Genomic DNA, 21,230 nt, shown 5'->3' on the forward strand with positions numbered 1-21,230 from the left:
TGGTTTGGTGGTGAATTCCTTTAGCTTTTTCTTCTCTGTGAAGCTTTTTATCTGACCTTCAATTCTAAACAATAGCTTTGCTGGTTAGAGTAATCTTGGTTGTAGGTCTGTGCTATTTATCCCTTTGAATAATTCTTGCCACTCCCTTTTGGCCTGAAAAGTTTCTGTTGAGTAATCAGCTGACAATCATATGTGCACTTTCTTGTAGGCAACTAACTGCTTTTCTCTTACTGCTTTTAATATTCTCTCTTTAACCTTTGGCATTTTAATTATGATGTGTCTTAGTGTGGTCCTCTTTTGGTTTCTCTTGTTTGGGACTCTTCCTGGACTTGTAAGTCTATTTCTTTCACCAGATAGGGAAAGTTTTCTGTCATTATTTCTTCAAATAGATTTTCAATATCTTGCTTTCTATCTTCTCCTTCTGCCACCCCCATAATGCGAATGTTGGTGTGCTTGCAGTTGTCCCAGAGGCTCCTTATACTATCTTCATGTTTTTTTATTCTTTTTACTTCTTTCTCTTCTGGTTGGGTGTTTTTTGCTTCCTCATATTCCAAATCATTGATTTGGTTCTCAGAATCCTCTACTCTACTATTGAATCCCTGTAAATTATTCTTTATTTCAGTTAGTGTATGCTTAATTTCTGACTGGTCCTTTTTCATGTCTTTGATGTTCTCAATAAGGTTCTTGAAATTCTCACTAAGATCCTTGAAACTCTCATTAAGTCCCCTGAAGCTCTTATTAAGATCTTTGAATAAACTTATAACCTTGTCTTGAACTCTGTATCTAGTAGTTTGCTTGCATCTATTTCATTTAGTTATTTTTCTGGAGATTTCTTTTCTTTCATTTGTGACACATTTCTTTGTCTATGCATTTTAGCTGCTTCCCAGTGTTTGTTTCTATATATTAGGTGGAAACACTATATCTCATAAACTTTGTAGAGGCCTTATGTAGTAGGTGTCCTATAGGACCCAATGTCTTAGCCTACTCAGTCTCCTGAGCTGGTCACTCTAGATGTGCCCCTGTGTGGGCTTTTTGCACAGTTTTGTTGAGCCTTGATTGCTGCTGGCATCATGGGAGGAGTTGACCTCCAGGCCAATTGGCTGTGAGGATAAGCTACAACTACAGTGGGAGAGCTGTTGTGCAAGAGACACCCCTATGGAGCAGGACTTGCTTCAGTGGGACTTTTATGCGTACTGTGTCTGCCCCCTGAGTGTGTCACTTTTGGATGTGTAGAGTTGTAATCTAGTATGGTCTGAAGCTGTCTACCAGGTGCACTGTCTCTGGGGCCTCCAGGGAGGTGCAATCCCTGAAGGCCCCAGAGACAGTGCACCTGGTAGACAGCTTCAGACCATACTAGTCAGCTACTTTCTGGGGCCACCCAGCAGGAGCTACAGAGAGATCTGCAGGTGGTTAACTACTTGTATTGGGCTTGGAAGTGCCCAGGCGAGGCCATGCTGTGAAGCAAGGCAGGCTGTTGCTAGTGACAGGTCTTGGGCCTCTTATTAATAGGTTTGGGGTTCGTTGATGCCAACTGCTGCTTGTTTGAGAGATTTTAAGAAAGTCTAAAGCCTGAACAAGGATAGGCCATTTATATGGAAAAGCCACTGCAAACAGCTGGGGGGAGGGGGGAGGAAGGGGGCCTGCAAATTGAATGGGGTAGGGTCTCAGAGAATCACCAGTGGTAAGCAAACAGTATGAGCCAAGCTGACAGAAACTTACATATGGCTTCATCAGCCCTGTGACCAAAGAGGCCCCAGCACAGGAACAATGTCCCCTGCAAACACCCCCATCTAGAAGAAACCTCTCCCCTTCCCTCAAGTTCTTGCCCTGATGCCAGACAATCCAGTGCCTCCTCAGATGCCCCAGGTTCGCCCTTGCCGGTTTTGCTCAGTGGATAGAGCGTCGGCCTGCTGACTGAAGGGTCCTATGTACGATTCCGGTCAAGGGCATGTACCTTGGTTGCGGGCACATCCCCAGTAGGAGATGTGTAGGAGGCAGCTGATCAATGTTTCTCATCGATGTTTCTAACTCTCTATCCCTCTCCCTTTCTCTCTGTAAAAAATCAGTAAAATATATTTAAAAAAAAAAAAAAGAAGAAGCAGCCACACTCTCATAGAGTCATCCCCTTAAAATAAATAAATAAATAAATAAATAAATAAATAAATAAATAAATAAATATCCCAGGTTCCTTTCAAGCCTCCGCCCCAGTCTGGAGCCCAAAAGGATTGAGTCCAAGTAAGTCTGTGTGCTGGCCCTTTAAGAGGAACTGCCTGGGTCTCCAGCAGCCTCCATATCACTGAGCCACAACCCCCACTGCTTTCTGCAGCCCTAAGTTATGGGGACTTCTCTTCCCAGCTCTGAAACCCTGGGCTGGAGGTCTGGTATGGGACCTGGACTCCTTGTTCCTTATGGGAGGCCTCTACATTTTACTTTATTGCCTTTGAATTTTACATCATGTTAAATTCCCACTCCAAGATTACAAAAATGCTCTTTTATTTTCTTCTGGTGCTTTCGAAAATACTTTTTTAGGTTTAATTATTTATGCATTTTGAATTTATTTTGGTATAAGAATGGAGGTGAGTACTCAGCTTAACTTTTTCTAAAATGATAGCCTCTTGTTCCAATACTGTTTAATAAGTAGACATTTTTTGTCTTAATCAAACTTACCAGGGCAGAATAGCTTCAATTTCTTCCATTTCACCTCATAAAGAAGCCACCATCATTTCTACCAAAGTTACTGGTTCTGCTTTGCTCTCAGCTACCCAGTTTCCTCCTGTGGAACCTTGCTAAGCCTGCTTCTTCTATCTGCTCTCCTAAACCCTTTCTTTTCCCTCTCCACTGGCTCCACTGGACTCCCTAGAGCACATTCCCGCCTCTCACAGCCACAAATACTTTGGCTTCTGCGTTTCCAGGTCCAGTTCCTACCCAGCTCATTTCCTTTTCACTTCTGCACAGATGCTTACACACATGAGCTCTACTTCCATGAGCTCCACTTCCATGCCAACTGAAATGGCTCTTGAAAAAGTAACTAGACTTTTGATTGCCACAAGCAACATGTATGCCTTTGTCCAGTTAAACATCTCAGCAGCATCTGAGCTCTGACTGGCCCCACTCTTGGAGATTCTCTGAGCTGTTGGAATCTCACTCCTCACTGCCAGTCCTGTTCCTTTGCTGGCTGGCCCTCTTCCTCTGTCCCTTTAAAGCATAGGCATGTCTCCAAGTCCATCACCAGCCACTCTCCCTGAGATTACATCCACCACCATGGCACATCTGTCCCCTTAAAGACAGCTCTCAGATCCGTCTCAGATCCTTGCATCTCACCTGAGCTCAGATATGAAAACCAGATAAACCTTTGTTCAGATCTCAGATCTGGGACTTACCAGCCCTGTGATCCTTAGGAAACTACTTACTGTCTGTCAGCTTCTGAGTAGCCCATTTCTCCTATTGGGCCCTGGGTTTCTCATGGGCAGAAACTAGATCGTACTGTTTTGTATTACATTTTAGGTATTAGAGTTTACCTTATTGAGGCCTGTGTTGTGTCAGGTATTGTACTGTAGGCTTTATGTAGATCATCTCTGACAAAGTAGGTGTGTGTTTGTATTCACTTTTCATTTCAAGCCAGAGATATTTGAAACCAAAACTCAAATCTCCCCGATATCTGTTGGTATGTCTCCAGAAGCTTAGACTGTTTCAGAAAGGCAGGCTGTGTCCTGGGAAAATTCCCTTTGTAGCCATTTTAAATGCCTGCTCTTTCCCTCCATCCTACCTTGCTGGCTCAGTCAGCTTTCCATCCCTGCTGCCCTGAGTACAAGGCAGGCATGCATTCATTGCTTAGTCACCTGCACACACAGCTTCCTCACACAGCTTCCTCTGTTCCTTCACCCATTCACTCATTCATTAAACAAATATTTATCCTTTGTGCCACACTTTCACCTAGGCATTAGGAATTCAGTGGCCTTTAGACAGACACAGCCCTCAGGCCAGGAGGTGAGGAGGAGGGGACAATTTGAGGTAAGGCTTCACACTAGCCGAGGAGCAAGTAGGAGTTAGCTATGTGAAGGCAAGAGCACTAGTCACCAGAGATAAGGGCTTGTAGAGATAAATTGGAGAGATAAGCAGGAACGAGAGACCTCTGAGACCTTGCAACCCATACTTGAGCTTTATCCTGAGGGAAGGGCCTTTCCAGGTTTAATAGGAGGTGCCACTTGCCTTATTTTCAGCTCCCTGTTTTTCTGCTGATTTCTGCACAGATCGTCTGTTTACTTATTGCCCTCTGGAAGTGCCTTAAGGGCAAAGATTGTTTCTTTAACACTGGAACCTAGAGTGGTGCCTGACCCACAGGAAGTGCTCAGCAGGGTTTGATGGGTGGGTGAATGAATGAATGTTAGAATCCAAGGTATATGATCAAAGGAAAGTCGTTTTCCTTTAAAGAAAAAACAATACCCCATGAACTCGAGTTATTTATATCTTGTTTATTTTCTTAGGAGAACCAGATCCATTTTCTAAACACCAGATGGCTTAAATTAGTTTATTAAAATGTTAATAAGGTTGATCTTTATTACATGTAAAGCAATTCCTTTTTGTGTTTATAGGATTTTTAACAGCAACTCCACAGAGTAATATCAAGCCTTAATAGAAGTGTGAATACCAGGTTGTTTAATCCCTATTGCCTTTTAAAGAGGAAAAAGAAAAGTATAACTTTATTCTTTAAAAGAGACAGTGCCTACAATGTGGACATTTAAGAAAATATATCTGCAAAATCATTTGTCTTCAATTCAGGCAAGTCTCAAGACCAGAAAATTGACTATTTTTAATCCCTTCCATAAAAATTTTTGATACACAAGAAAAGAAAATAATACTTTGGTTCTTATTCTTTTTTTAAATGTTTTACTGATTTTAGAGAGAGAGGAGGAAGGGATAGAGAGAGAACGAAACAGCATCCATGTGAAAGAGCATCATCGATTGGCTGCCTCCTGCATGACTCCTACTGTGGCTGGAGCCCGCAACCCAGGCGTGTGCCCTGACTGGAATTGAACCTGCGACCTTTTGGTGCATGGTATGAATCTCAGTCAATGAGCTACAAGGGCCAGGATTGATTCTTACTGTTCTTTTTTAAAATACATTTTTATTGATTTCAGAGAGGAAGGGAGAGGGAAAGAGAGATAGAAACATCAATGATGAGAGAGAATCATTGATCAGCTGCCTCCTGCATGCCCCCTACTGGGGATCGAGCCCGCAACCTGGGCATGTGCCCTGACTGGAATTGAACCTGGGACCCTTCAGTCTGCAGGCCAGCGCTCCATCCACTGAGCCAAACCAGCTAGGGTGATTCTTATTATTCTTAACAACTCAAGTAGAACCTTAAAAAAGATCCAGTTGTCAGATTCTTTTTTCCTGCCTTTTTTGTGTATTTCTAGTTACATAGACAAAAGATGAGAAATGACCACTTCTATACCACATACTTGATTTAGTGGATCTGAACGGGGAAGAGATGAGTGTGGGAGTAGAGAGAAATGAGCTTTGATGTGAAACTCAGAATAGGAGATTGCACAGACTGAGTAAAATTACTCAGTAAGTAGGCTTATTTTCCAGAAATTTTTTAACAACCGGAATCTCTTAGAATTATGTTGGTACATGATCCCTTTGAATGGAAAACCTTTGTCACTAAATAATAGTTCCAAATATAAGAACAATAATAATAACAGCAGCTACCATTTTTTGTGTTTCTTATATGCCAGACACCGTATAGGCTGCTTTCATTGAGTAAGATTAACAAGGAATGATGCCAGCCACTCAAAGCTGCAGAATCCCTCACTCAGTAAAGTACTTAAGATTACTGCCCCAGCAGCAGATGGAAGATGCCATAGAGCAGTGGTTCTCAACCTTCCTAATGCCGCGACCCTTTAATACAGTTCCTCATGTTGTGGTGACCCCAACCATAAAATTATTTTCGTTGCTACTTCATAAGTGTAATTTTGCTACTGTAATGAATCGTAATGTAAATATCTGATATGCAGGATGTATTTTCATTGTTACAAATTGAACATAATTAAAACATAGTGATTAATCACAAAAACAGTATGTAATTATATATGTTTTCCTAGGGTCTTAAGCAACCCCTTTGAAAGGGACGTTGGACCCCCAAAGGGATCGAGACCCACAGGTTGAGAACCGCTGCCATAGAGGGTGGAAAGCGCTGGGAGCCTTTCCTTTATACATCATGGGAAAGGGCAGAAATTCCAAAGCAGCATGTATTTTCTCTTTCTTGGAGGCATTACCCATAGGTCTGGATTAGCCAACAAGAGATACCATTCTCAAATGCCTTTCTAAATAAAGGCAAATTAGCTGTGTAGGTTAACATCTCTCACATGGAGACTAAACTAGGGGAGGAAAGGCAGAGAGGAAGAGAAGCCTTTTAGTAAAATAATGTGTGTGCCAGGTATTTGCTCTTAGGATCTAAGATTTATGCTTTCATTATAGTCTCTACAACTGTATGTGGCAATTGCTAGATTATAAAAATAAAGTGTACATGCAGACTCAATCTTTTCACAATAAAAATCTCTGTGTAACATTAAATATTCTCTCCTCTTAGGTTATGGCTTCCTTGAAAATTGGTGCATTTAAACTAAGGAATATAGAAGGTCCATTGATGACAAGCAAACATGGCCACTCTAGTTACTGTACTTTATTTTTCCACACTGGTTAAAGGCAGAATCTAAACAGTGGTTCTTGAATAGATCACATCTCAGAACCACTTGTTTAAAATACACATGCTCTAGTGCAGTGGTTCTCAACCTTCTGGCCCTTTAAATACAGTTCCTCATGTTATGACCCAACCATAAAATTATTTTCGATTCTACTTCATAACTGTAATGTTGCTACTGTTATGAATCGTAATGTAAATATCTGATATGCAGGGTAGTCTTAGGCGACCCCTGTGAAAGGGTCGTTCGACCGCCAAAGGGGTCGCGACCCACATGTTGAGAACCGCTGCCTAGTGGGTAGTTCTGAGGATCTGGATTTCCTAGACAAAGCCATGGCTCTGAGCTGCTAAATAAAGACACGTATTGCATACCTCTAAGGCAGTGATGGTGAACCTATGACACGCGTGTCAGGTGGCACGCGAACTCATTTTTTTGGTTGATTTTTCTTTGTTAAATGGCATTTAAACATATAAAATAAATATCAAACCATAAGTCTTTGTTTTACTATGGTTGCAAATATCAAAAAATTTCTACATGTTGACACGGCACCAGAGTTAAGTTAGGGTTTTTCAAAATGCTGACACGCCGAGCTCAAAAGGTTCACCATCACTGCTCTAAGGTATTTATTGCCTTTTAATATCCAGGGGGCCTATGGTCATGGATAAGTTTATTCTCAGTTTAATGACCTATTTATTAATCTTGTATATCCAATAATTACAACTTTAAAATGGATCTTTGCTAATCCGGCCAATGTGGCTGAGCAGTTGAGAGTCCACCCATGAACTAAGAGGTGGCTGGTTTGATTCCCAGTCAGGGCTTATGCCTGGGTTGCAGGCTCCATCCCCAGTAGGGGGCATGCAGCTTACAGAGTGCAGAAAGAAGCTGATTGATGTTTCTCTCTTATCTACGTCTCTCTCTATCCTTTCCCCTTCCTCTCTCTAAAATCAATAAAAATATATTAAAAATTGACCTTTGCTAAACATTTAAGCATTGAATGAAAGCTAAACTATATTTTCTTAACCAACTTAAAAACCAATCACTAAGTGGAGAACCTTTTTCTGCCAGGGGCCATTTGGATAATTATAACATTCGAGGGCCATACTAAATTATCAACTTAAAAATTAGCCTGGTATATTTTATTAACTCATTCCTAATGCGTTGGCAGGGCCAGACCAAATGATTTCTCAGGCCTTATATGGCCCATGGTCCAGACGTTCCCCTCCCCTGCCATAAAGAGTAGCTAAAAATTGCAAAAGTAGTCATCACAAAACCAATGACTGCACATATACTTCAGCCTAAAATAACAACGCTCTTGGTTTAATTCAGGTATTCATTATGTCTACACAGCATCCTAGGGTTTCAGAAATGTCACATTAATTAATACCTGACTCAGTTTTAATAGCAAAGAACAAGAATACAGGTACCTGAGTTTATCAGGATCTGCAGTAGATAGTAGCTGATTCCTGGTCAACACCTTGGTCCTCAATCTGAGCTGCCATTTTATGGGTAAAGTTCGCATGTTATATCAGTGTGACTTTGTGTTTATATGGGTGTGTGTGTGTGTGTGTGTGTGTGTGTGTGTGTGTGTGTGTTGCTTTGATCAGTAAGAATGACATCAGCAGTAAGGAATAAAGAAGACCCATATGATAAAAGGAAATCTTCTCTTTTGAACATACCAAGTCTAAGATGCCAGCCTTAAAACTTCTAGAAACATCCAGCAAATGTTGGCAAATACAGACCGAGAGCTTAAAAGCCAATTAGAATAGGATATTCGGGTTTGGAAGTCATCTGATGAAAGGTGAAGAAACCTTGAGACTGGACTGTGTTGCCTAGAGGGAGCAGGCAGAGAGAAGAGCCCAAGAGCATTCGAGGGAGTTTTGAGGCATGATGTTGGCCATAGCCATTACTTACGGAGCGGCTCAGCAGGAAGCCTTCTTGGGAGAGGCAGCCAGGGGGCCATTTGTACTGAGAGCAACTTCAGTGGGAGAGAACAGAATCCGCAGAGCAAGCTAGTGGTCCAGAGGCAGAGGCACTAAATGTTGAAGAGAAGTTTGGTAGCAAAGAGCAGGAGAGAAGGGAAGGAGAATAGAATAGATAAAAAGACATCTAGGATAATTCTGAGGCAAAAAGGGAGAAATTGAAGCTCACATTTTCTTCCTACATTGTCATTCGTCTTTCAATCTGGTTTGTGTTTTGAGCTGGTAAAAACTTATAATTATGTAATCAAATATATCAACAATTCCTTTTTTCATGAAAATTCATTCATTTTACATGGTCCCAATCCTTTTTAAAAATGTAAAGAGCAAAACTCTGTATAAACTTAGGGTTGTAAGATTGATGTGTGTTGCTTGAGAAGAGAAAATGAAAAGGATTTGTGACAGTAGATGTGGAGAAAGTGAGGGGAGTACATTAAGATTTGGAATGAAACCCTAACCAGTTTGGCTCAGTGCTTAGAGTGTTGGCCTGCAGACTAAAGAGTCTCAGGTTCAATTCCAGACAAGAGCACATACCTCGGTTACAGGCTCCATCTCAGTCCAGGTTGAGGCACATGCCAGAGGTAACCAGTCATCATGTCTCTCACTCATTGATGTTTCTCTCTGTGTCTCTCCCCCTTCTATTCTCTCTAAAAATTCAATGAAAAAAATATCCTCTGGTGAGGATTAACAAAACAAAACAAAAAGAATGGGAATGAAGATAAGGGCAACAGAGATGGCAAAGTTAAAGTTGAATCAGCAAATAGCCAGTCCTATTTTGCAACATTTGGGAACAGATAGAGAGATTGGCAAGGAGAATGCAGCAGTAGAAGTCTGATGAGGCAGGGTTACCCAGGCAAGCATCACTGCAGTGACAAGTCACCAGGCCCATGCTGAGAGGGACCAGTCAATAGGAGGACTCATTACGGAGGAAGAGCAAGCTTGAGGGTGACAGACTGAGAAAAGCAGAAGGTTGGGAGATTGAGTGAAGGTCAGGGGCTTGGGTGTGTCAGTGAGATTCAAGCTGCAACTTAAAGGTAGGGGATGTTAGTAGGCAATGAGAATCATCTGATTTGAGGATATGTATAAGCCAACATGTTTGCAAGGTTAGTAGCATGGATGCTGAAAGGCCTAAAAATGCTGGCAGCGGAATGAGTGGACAGGAAAACTGAGCTAGGTAGGGAAGTCAACAAAGAAAGGAAATCAGTAGATAACAGCTACAAGTTTAGAAACAGGGTCAGACCACATTGTACATCTATGCTGCCACACATGGTAGCCCCGGAGAAGGTGGAGTAAGCAGGTGCTATAAATTTCAGGAGAATCCAGAGGTTTTATAGGTGCCTTTACGAATTATAGGCTCTTCAGATTTTCTCAGTAATCATCTCCTGGACGGTGCTGGTGTCCTCAGATTAGCCCAGTAAGCAGATCTATTTATGTAGCTGAATCATCATTTATGGTTTGTGTTCAGACTTAGCTTGCTTGTTTCTACCTGAGACACTGTGATGTGTGGCTAGAAGTAAAGGAAATTGATTAGCCTGTGTGCCTGGCATAATGAGACTCCATCTGACATAATCACATTCCTGTGATTAAGCACAGTGAGAAATGTATGGTAAGCCACAGCCAAAAGTATATTATAAGCATCATGAGGAATGAGATTGTAAAATGCACTTTGTATGGCTGTTCCCCCCAAAAAATTAAACATAAAATTACCATATGATCAACAATTCCACTTCTGAGTATATACCCAAAAGAATTGAGAGCAGAGTCTCAAAGAAATATTTGTATAACCATGATTGTACCAGCATTATTCACAATAGCTAAAAGGTGGAAATACTCAAAATGTCATTTGATAAATGGATAAACAAATGTGATATATGTGTACAGTGGAATGTTACTCAGCCCACCCTGCACCTTCTCCACCTTCTCTAACCCACGACCCCTCAGGGGATGTCCGACTGTCGGTTTAGGCCTGATCCCCGGGATCAGCAGTCAGACATCCCTCTCACAATCCAGGACCACTGGCTCCTAACTGCCCACCTGCCTGCCTGCCTGATCACCCTAACTGCCCCACCCCTCCACCCGCCCCGCCAGCCTGATCACCACTAACCGCCTCTGCCTGCCTGCCTGATCACCCCTAACTGCTCCCCTGCCAGCCTGGTTGCCCCTTACTTCCCCCCCTGCCGGCCTAGTCGTCCCCAACTGCCCCCCTCTGCTGGTCTGGTCACTCCTAATCGCCCCCCCTGCCAGCCTGGTCTCCCCCAACTGCCCCCCTTGCCAGCCTGATCACCCCACGCAGCCTGATGTTTAGTCATTTGGTCGTCCCTCACTAACCCCCCTGCCAGCCTGGTCGCCCCACACAGCCTGCTATTCAGTCTTTGGTCGTCTCTCACTAACCCCCCTGCCAGCCTGGTTACCCCATGCAGCTTGCTGTTTGGACGTTTCTGTGATGGAGTCTCAGACAATTTGCATATTCTTCTATTAGTATAGATTAGCTGAGCATAAATAATTTTTTCAGCCACTTTGGTGCTATTAGACATTGGAGTGAATTACTAATAGATTGTCTTTCTGATAGTTAAAAAATGGTGCTCTGTGTCTGTTATGAACTAAATGTTTGTGCCCCTCCAAAAATCATATACGGAAACCCTAAGTCCTCATGTGATAATATTAGAAGATGGGGCCTTTGGGAGATAATCAGGATCAGTAAGATCATGAGGGTGGAGCCCTTGTGAATGGGATTAGTGCCTTTATAAGAATCCCGAGAGAGTGTGCTTTCTCTCTCTGTTAAATGTAGCATGCAGCTCGATTTGAAGTGCTCAGTATTCATTTCTCTGTTCCTGTCATTTTACAAGCACTACATAAAGTCTCTTTTGCACATGATCATAAAAAAAAATACTTTTTTCTGATTTTCAACCTCTTTTTACTTAACTGTCAATATTGGGGTTTAAATTTGTTTAGATTTTTCTTCTTGTTCCTGAAGTAATTGATATTAAAGCTAAAAGTGATGTCATTAACTTTTCCTTTTGGAAGTTATCAGAAAAGAGAATTACTTGCTTTTAGCCATTAGAAAGATAATTTGATCCGTAAATGATATGTATGCTTTACTATATATGTTATACATCAGTTTTTAAAAAGAATAAATTTTAATTCTATCAGATTTGCAATACTTTTATTTGGATTAAAAGTTAGCATTAAATAAATTAAATATTTAGTAAAGAATGCTGGGTGTAGAGGGAGGCCAAATGTCAGCACTGAATCGCATTAATGGTGTCACCTCGGGCCTAGGTCACCTCTTCTAGCTAATTCACAGTAATGCTTATCCTCAACATAGCTTCCTTCCAACCTTACATTGGGCATCACTTTCCTCTTAGTTTATCCAGGTTATCTTTTAACACTGTCCTCATTACTACATTTCTCCTGAATTCCATCAGCCAGTGATTTTAAACCTGTGTGCCGCAAGGATTTTTAAAACATTCAATACCTAAGTATCTAGTCAGTGCAGTTACCTCTTTTCCTTTGTCAAATTTAAAAACGACAACAGCCAACACAACAATTCTGATGTGAATGAATCAAATTATACCTATTTTTTGTAAGATTGGCAAAAAATAGAATATGTTTTTTGGTGTGCTGCAAAATTTTAGTAGTTTATGTGTGCTATGAGATGAGAAAGGTTGAAAATCACTGCTATAGGCGTTAGGGAAGGGATTATTGCACCACTGCACATAATTACTGCCACAGGAAGGTGTGAGCCAGGGAAAAGAACAAGGTTGCTCTTGCTAGTTCTGCCTATACTGGTGCTTTGCTTCAGGCTGCAATGTGGTGAAACAGGAAGGATGTGGAACAGGAAGCCAAAATGGAAAAGCTAAATCTTTTCAGTCGCTTTTACAACATCACAGATTGCCAAAATATGAAGTCTATCCATATTTAAATGTCCATTTAAGAGACATTGATATAAATTATTTTGTATCTCTTATACACACACACATACACACACACACACACACACACATACTCACTGCTGCAGAAAACAAAGAGTTTGGTTTTAGAAGCTTTTTTTATTTTTTTCAGAAGAGTTATACTTAGAAATCCTAAACAATGATTTTTAAGAACCATATGAGAATTCTAGATCCGAGTGTTAGTTTTCAAATAATTCACCTTAAGAGCCTGTCTATTTACCACCGTAAACTTCCTTTTCAGAATTGGCCTAAGTTCTGGTTTCCAGTGCACATAAGAAAAGTGAGTAGTGCCCTGACTGGTTTGGCTCAGTGGATAGAGTGTCGGCCTGCGGACTGAAAGGTCCCAGGTTTGATTCCGGCCAAGGGCATGTACCTTGGTTGCGGGCACATCCCCAGTAGGAGATGTGCAAGAGGCAGCTCATCGATGTTTCTCTCTCATCAGTGTTTCTAACTCTCTATCCCTCTCTCTTCTTCTCTGTGAAAAATCAATAAAATATATTAAAAAAAAAAAAAAAAAGAAAAGAAAACTGAATAGTATTGTGGCTTCTTTTTTCATACTTGACTCAATCACTTTTAACTGTTTTCAAAAAGTAAATCTACCCTCAAAGGATGAAACTTTGCCAACACCGACAATCTACAAACAAATGTATGAGTTACATTCAATAAGTATTGAGTACCTACTGTGTTGCCCAGTGTTATGTTGGACACCAGGGATATAAGATAAATAGAATTTGATTTCTTATTGTTAAGCTGCTGACAATCTTAGGGTAAGATAGACATTCTCACAAACAATTAAATACATGCTGAAAAATGGTGGCATATATGGGTATAGCAGGAGCCCAGGAAGAGGAGTGAGTGGCTTTCAGGAATGTTTTGAACAAAGACATTCCTTGAATGCATTATCTCCAAAAATGACAGTCTTGATGGAGTATGAAATCTAGTGTATCTCTTGAAAATTGTCTTCATTTCCTAATAATCATTTCTCATCTCTCTATAAATGCATTTGACCTGACTTGTTTGCAATAATAGGAAAAGTCACTGCTATGTATTCATAACTTATTCTGTAGCCCCTCAAACAGTTTGAAAAAGATAATAAGTTAGAGCATATTATGACTTTAGTTGAATTTTATATTTTTGCTAGTCATTGAAATAACCTGGTTCCATAAGGACATGTGTGACAGGTATGGCTAAAAAGATGAAAGAAAGACTTAAGTATTCCTCAAGCCAGGGCAGTAGGAAAGAAACATGCCTACCAAGCCAACAAGGGAGTTTGGGTCTAGAGCCAAATTAAACAAGCACCCTTCACTCGGATGATAATTGTGTTGTCAGCAAAACCTGTATGTCACTGAATTATGCCCTCAGATAGGCAGTCGGTGCTTTAACAAAGAAATCGTCCTGAAGAACAGGGGTAGTGTTTTCTGGTCAGGTGATTTAGTTCAAAGCAAGGACATGATTATTCCTATCACCATAATGGAACCTCTTTCTGAGATCCTTATGAATACATCAACAATGCAATTTAAGGAAAGGCTTAAGAAGATACAGTAAGTAACAGAGAAATTTCTAAAATCATCTGTGATTTTTGCTGCTGAAACAAACATTTCAGTAGTGGTCACACCTGTCAAGAGCACAGATCTCTTAAACACACAAAGAAATGGGAGAGCTGATAGTTATTCGATTATTGATGATGCAATTGTAGTATCACTTCCACATTGTTCCTTCATATTGCCATTCTCGTGTTTTATACACATTTAAGACATTTACGCAGTCAGGGATATTTGAGATATTTTCAAAGAGCCAACAACCCTAAGCAGAATGAGTGCTTGGGAACTATGTCATTTAGATCATTAAAGAAGCATATTCCTGTGTACAACACTGCTCCTGTGTGATTGGTTATGTGATGGGCAATTTGGGAAGACACCAGGTTTCAGGTTTCTCTGCTTCCATGACAGCATAGATAAAATTCTATTCTCCCATTTTTGGAAATCTGACTCATATTCACCAAAACTTTAAACCACTGTGAAATAGGTAATCAGCTGACATTATTTTCATTTTCAGTAAGTTGGAAACTTCATTTTCAAAGGCAAATCTGTCAGATCATAACATTAGCAAACTTCTTTTGGTGCTTTAGCCCTCAGGCACAGTACAACCAAGGATTATTTATAAACCATAGTATTTATCAGAGTGAAAGCTATGAAAACCTCCTTCCCGTTGGCTCCTGAGAAGTTGAGGAACAGACTGCAGACAGTTGAATATTCTGTATGAAAACTTTGGATAAAGCTTACTAGTAGAACCAAACAACCATTTCAGATATTTTCTTAGTATTACTCGGGCCCTGTTCCAAAGATCTATCTCTACCACCAAAACTCAACAGTGTAAAACAACCACCATATTTATTATACTCACAGATGGATCAGTAATTCTGATGGTGCACAATAGGAATGGCTTACCTCTGATTCATGATGTTAGCCTCAGTTGGGAGCACTGCAGTGCTGGGGATGACGGAATTGGCTGGGAGCTGGAATCACCCGAAGGCTTCATCACGCAGGTCCGGAGCCTAGGCTGGCACCAGCCATGACTGTTGAACAGAACATCTCCACATGGCCTCTCCATGTGGCTTGGGCTTCCTGTTATCATAGCAGCCTCAGACCTCTTATACCATGATCAGAACTACAGAGGACAGTGTTCCTGAGGATAAGACACCACTGCATGGCCTTTTGTGACCAAGCCTGAAAATCACATGGCATCACTTCTGCCATATTCTATCGCTCAAAGCAGTCACAGGCTCAGATTCCAGGGATGGGGACATAGGACTCCCTCCACTCCCAGTTCTCAATTGTAGGAGTGTCACAAAACTTGTGGTCATATTTTAAAACAACCACAGCATAGGGAATATAGTCAGTAACCCTATATAATAAAAGGCTAATATGCAAATCGACCAAACAGTGGAACCACCGGTCACTATGATGCACACTGACCACCAGGGGGCAGACACTCAACGCAGAAGCTGCCCCCTAGTGGTCAGTGTGCTCCCACAGGGGGAGTGCCACTCAGCCAGAAGCAAGCACAGTGGCGGAGGCAGGAGCCTCTTCCGCCTTCGCGGCAGCGCTAAGGATGTCTGACTGCTGGCTTAGGCCCGTTCCCCAAAGGCTCCCGGACTGCGAGAGGGCGCAAGTCATGCTGAGGGACCCCCTCCCCACCCCGAGTGCACGAATTTCGTGCACCAGGCCTCTAGTCCTATATAATAAGAGAGTAATATGCTAATTAGCCATTACATCCTGAGGCATAATGACCAAGTGTGTCACGACCAGATCACGGATCAGCAGGAGGGTGGGCCAGCGAGGTACAAGCAGGCTGTGGAGAGCTACAGGGCAGCAAGCTATGAGGTGGGGGAAAGGGGGAGCTACAGGAGGGAGGGGCAGCGGGCGGAGAGCTACAGGAGAGCAGCAGCGACCTACTGGCTACAAGCAGGGGGCAGAGAGCTACAGGACAGGGCAGGTCAGCAAGCAAGCAGGAGGCAGAGAGTTACAGGAGAGGGCAGGGCAACAAGCTATGGGGGGGTGGGGAAGCTACAGGGGGGGCGGGGCAGTGGGCAGAGAGCTACAGAAGGGTGGCAGCGACTTACTGGCACACGGATTCATGCACAGGGCTACTAGTATTATAATAACTGTGGATGGTGTCAGATAGGTACTAGACTGGTGGGGGAGGGTGGTCATCACTTCATAAGTTATATAAATATCTAATCACTATGTGGCACACCTGAAATTAATATAATATTGTATGTCAACTGTAATTGAAAAAAATTTTAAGTTTATTTTAAATCACAGGCCCTTTCTCCTTAGTATTGCCACAGCCCTTTGTCCTGGAATCCTCAGAAATATTGTAATTATCTTACTATATTCAAATTATATTTTCTTAAATTTTTCCCCCAACAGTCATTCAAGAAGGGCTTCTTTTTTAAAAAAATACATATTTTTTTAATATCTATTTTTATTGATTTCAGAGGAGAAGGGAGAGGGAGGGAGAGAGAGAGAAACATCCATCATGAGAGAGAATCATTGATCAGCTGCCTCCTGCACACCCATCACTGGGGATCGAGCCCACAACCTGGGCATGTACCCTGAATGGAAATCAAACCGTGACCTTCTGATTCATAGGTTGATGCTCAACCACTGAGCAACACCGGCCAAGCCCATTAGTACCTCTTAAATCACTAAGTCAGCCAGAAAAGAGAAGGTGAATAAGCATATAAAATATTCAAGTGGAAAAAGCTGTGACTTACTGGAAAGTTTTTGTACATTTTAAGGGACAGCTGTTAGTTCCAGCTGAAAGTAGGAATGAAGTCTTTATATTTCCAGAGATTCCTTCCTGGTAGCATCTAATTTTTGACCTCTGGATCCTCCTGGGGTCCAGATTTATGCTATTATGTATGCACTGGCTCAGAAATCCAAAACTCATACAGCCAGGTGGTAGTTAAGATTGCACATTTACGTATAGCCACAGGAATCTCCACAAGAGTCTGGAATGCCTCTTTGTGAATACTGCTTACTGTGGTATTTTCAAAGCCTTTTGCTGAGAATCTAGGTTTTCAATAAGTGGAAGGCGTTCTTCCTCCATTTGTAGTTAACACGTGAATGGCAGCATTTTAGTGCATTAATTATGTGCATGAGGTCTCCAAGTGCAATTGGCTAAGAAGCAGAGCATTAGTAATTAGCTGTAAAAAACTGAAGGATTGGTTCGTATTTTATATTCTTAACTCATCTCAATTTTTGTTTAGAATTTAGACTTAACTAAGCACAGTACCTATTTAAAAGAGGGAAAAATTTATATTTTCACCTCAGTTTAATATTTGGGACCTTATGATTACCAACTATAACTATAAAGATAGAATAAAGATTATAGGAAAATACAAAGACCAAGAGAGGAATTAAGATCTAAAGTGTTATTTGCCTTCTTACCCTCCTTAAACTAATCATTAACTACGTCTATAAGTAAGCCCTTTCTGAGAGGTGTCCCAATAACAGCAAACAGGAAGAAGCACACTGAATGATCTTCTGTTTAATTTTTGTAACTGGAGTCTTAGTGAAAATTTCCCTGTGCAATATATGTTCCTTGGGTTCTATTATCCCCTCTGGGCAAAGCCAGGAGTGGGAAGTGATGGATATATATATTCCTCATTTTAACCACAGTCATTAATTTTAAAAGTGACACTTTCCTTAATACTATCACTGATGCCCTGGAGGGATGAAATTGGTGGCTTTTCTCTTAATGGAGGTGAAATTTTCATGATTTTAAATATTCTATAGAGCTTTCATTGCCCTGCACAGATGCATTATAAGATCTAAACACAGGCAGCAGCTAGTGGGAGACTATTCCTCCTTCATCCTAATGAACAAAAAAATAGAAGCAGCCAGAAATATTTCCAAAGTATCTACTGTGGAAAACATTGGATCTGACAATAGAGAACTGAAGACAGGAGGCAGCTTTCTCCAGTTTGCGTTTTGAGTCACAGTTTTCACTGTTTTGGAGCTCAGGGCCAGAAGTGAAGTTAATGGTCACTGGGACCCTGTTCCTTGGACCCTGGTGTACTCCAGGCCTTGGAATAGGTCCTTCAATCTGCAGTTTCCTATATCACTTCACAGGTCTGATTCCACAGCAGCCAGTGCTGCCAGGAATCTGCCCGTTTTCTCCAGGATAACTTCCTATTGAAAGCAGGTTACTATATTTTGAAAGGTGGTTCATTATTCTAAGATACATTTCTTTATCAAAGTAATTTCTTTTTTTTGTATATATATTTAAACATGAGCCCTACACTCAGAAAAATTGACCATAGAAAGTGACTAGTGAGTGTGCCCGGTGGTCAGAGTGGGACCATCCAGGTTGCAGCTCCTCAGATTCATAAAGGACACATTCAGGGGACAGAGTCAGTGAGCACCAAAGCCCCATTGAAGCAAGTCTTGCCCTGGAGGGGTGTCTCTAGCACAGAAGTTCTCCCACTGCAGACACAGCTGATTCTCACAGCCAATTGGCCTGGAGGTCAATCCCTCCCAGTGTTACCTACAACAATCAAGGCTTAACTACAACAAGACTGTGCACAAAGCCCACAAGGGGGTGCACCAAAGCATCTACCTCAGGTAATTGGGGAGGCTGAGCCACTGGGCCCTATAGGACACCTAACACAGAAAGCCACTCTATTGACACAGCGAAGCATAAAAAAATGCGGAGACAAAGAAACAGGACACAAATGACAGAAATGGAGGAAAGCAAACTACTGGATATAGAGTTAAAAACCACACTTTTAAGGTGTTTCAAGAATTTTTTAGAAATCGCCGATAAACTTAATGAGACCCTCAAGAAATCTAATGAGACCGTCGAGGTTGTGATAAAGGACCAACTAGAAATTAAGCATACACTGACTGAAATAAAGAATATTATATAGACTCCCAACAGACTAGAGGATCACAAGAATCAAGTCAAAGATTTGAAATACGAAGAAGCAAAAATCACCCAACCGGAAAAGAAAAAAGAAAAAAGATTCCAAAAATATGAAGATAGTGTAAGGAGCCTCTGGGACAACTTCAAGCGTACCAACATCCGAATTATAGGGGTGCCAGAAGAAGAGAGAGAGCAAGATATTGAAAACCTATTTGAAGAAATAATGACAGAAAACTTCCCCTACCTGGTGTAAGAAATAGACTTACAAGTCCAGGAAGCACAGAGAACCCCAAACAAAAGGAATCCCAAGAGGACCACACCAAGACACATCATAATTAAAATGCCAAGAGCAAAAGACAAAGAGAGACTCTTAAAAGCAGCAAGAGAAAGACAGTCAGTTCCCTACAAGGGAGTACCCATATGTCTGTCAGCTGATTTCTCAACAGAAACTTTGCAGGCCAGAAGGGAATGGCAAGAAATATTCAAAGTGATGAATACCAAGAACCTACAACCAAGATTACTTTATCCAGCAAAGCTGTCATTCAGAATTGAAGGTCAGATAAAGAGCTTCACAGATAAGGAAAAGCTAAAGGAATTCATCACCACTAAACCAGTATTATATGAAATGCGGAAAGGTATCCTTTAAGAAGAGGAAGAAGAAGAAAGTTGTAAAGATACAAACTATGAACAACAAATACACATCAACAAGTAAATCTAAAAATCAAGTGAATAAATAATCCGATGAACAGAATAAACTGGTGATTATAATAGAATCAGGGGCATAGAAAGGGAGTGGACTGACTATTCTTGGGGGGGAAAGGGGTGTGGGGGATGCAGGAAGAAACTGAACAAAAATCGTGCACCTATGGATGAGGACTGGGGGGGGAGGTGAGGGCGGAGGGCAGGGTGGGAAACGGGTGGAGGGGAGCTATGGGGGGGAGAAAAAGAGGAACAACTGTAATAATCTGAACAATAAAGATTTAATTTAAAAATAAATAAATAAAAAATTTTAAAAAAGAAAGTGACTAGTACATAATGGACACTCAGTAAATAGTAAATTTGTAAATTAAAAAAGCTTAAAATATGACATGATGTATTATTAATCACTCTTGTATTCATTAATTGCTCTCTTTAATAACAATTTAGTGGAATTTCAAAGCTGTTAATATAATTATTATCAACTTAATAGGAAAGGATTACCATTTTAAACATTACAGTTAACTCTTAAAGTATGGCACCTTTAATGCCGCTAGTTGTTCTTGTTCTAGGATTGATTCAGACCCCATGCTTCACTAGCCCTACACATCTTGGGTGCATACCTGAAAGTACTACTACCTAGGTTAGAACCCTGGCTCAGCTCAAGGAGTAGCTTTTGAGAAACTTGCAGACAGAAGGTTCCAGTTTCTTAAGCAGTGCCCATATCATAGCTCCATATACAGTGTGTGTGACAGGCATGATATGTTTAATTGCTGTATTTGGTATTAACAAATGTGTAATGGCACAAAGCACAAGAAATTTCATTACATCTCTGGCTAATTCATATTGAGGGAAAGAAGGACAGATGGTTGAAAACAGCCATAAAATATTATATTACATGTCAGCAAAAATCATTAGACAGTAGTTAAAGAGATGTTATTAATGGATCATATTCACTTGGGGAGTCGTGTTTCTAGAATGCACATTAAAGCAAAGATACTTCTGGTATTTTTAATGTAATCGGGGCCAAAAGACAAACATGTCTTTCTGTGTAATTAGAAAATAGATTTATTGACTGGAAAGAACCTGCTAGGCAGCCTGGCTCTGCATCATTGGGGAAGTTACTGTTTTTATCTTCTAACACCAAGGAGTAAAATATAACTATTGGCTACGAGCCCTGCAGGTCACTGAAAGAATACATTATTGTTTTATTGATATATTCTGGTGAGATGGGGAAAGGGTAAAATTATTATTTCTGAAAATCATCTAAAGCCAATTTTTAAAAACCCATGGACAACTAACCAATTTGTGAACTATGAATGAGTAACTTTAATTTCTCAAGTGCTTCAACCTGTCCTTTTAGAATTAATACAAACATCAGCATTTTGACGTTGTGAGCATGAGAATGAATTTGGTGTATGTTTATGTCTGCATGACAAATAGCATTCCTGTAAGATGATAGAGAGCCCTGT

General features: G+C 40.9%; 1 protein-coding gene across 7 annotated transcripts in view; it reads left to right on the top strand.

Annotated features, from left to right (window-relative positions):
• Positions 1-21,230, top strand: part of LYRM4 (LYR motif containing 4) — a 146,607-nt gene that overhangs the window by 66,319 nt on the left and 59,058 nt on the right. The window contains exon 3 of one of the 7 annotated variants that reach the window (XM_036347897.1): positions 6,593-6,837. The exons of 4 other annotated variants lie outside the window; for them this stretch is intronic. In XM_036347897.1, coding sequence (XP_036203790.1) covers positions 6,593-6,706 — 114 coding nt within the window. In that variant the 3' untranslated portion in view covers positions 6,707-6,837. Of the gene's footprint in view, positions 1-4,592; positions 4,617-6,592; positions 6,838-12,871; positions 12,911-21,230 lie in introns of those variants that run through there. 2 more of the 7 variants (XM_036347898.1, XM_036347904.1) reach the window with 2 other exon arrangements.

This window comes from Myotis myotis, unplaced genomic scaffold (genome assembly GCF_014108235.1).
Source record: "Myotis myotis isolate mMyoMyo1 unplaced genomic scaffold, mMyoMyo1.p scaffold_m19_p_2, whole genome shotgun sequence".
In the NCBI taxonomy this organism is placed as follows: Eukaryota; Metazoa; Chordata; class Mammalia; order Chiroptera; family Vespertilionidae; genus Myotis; species Myotis myotis.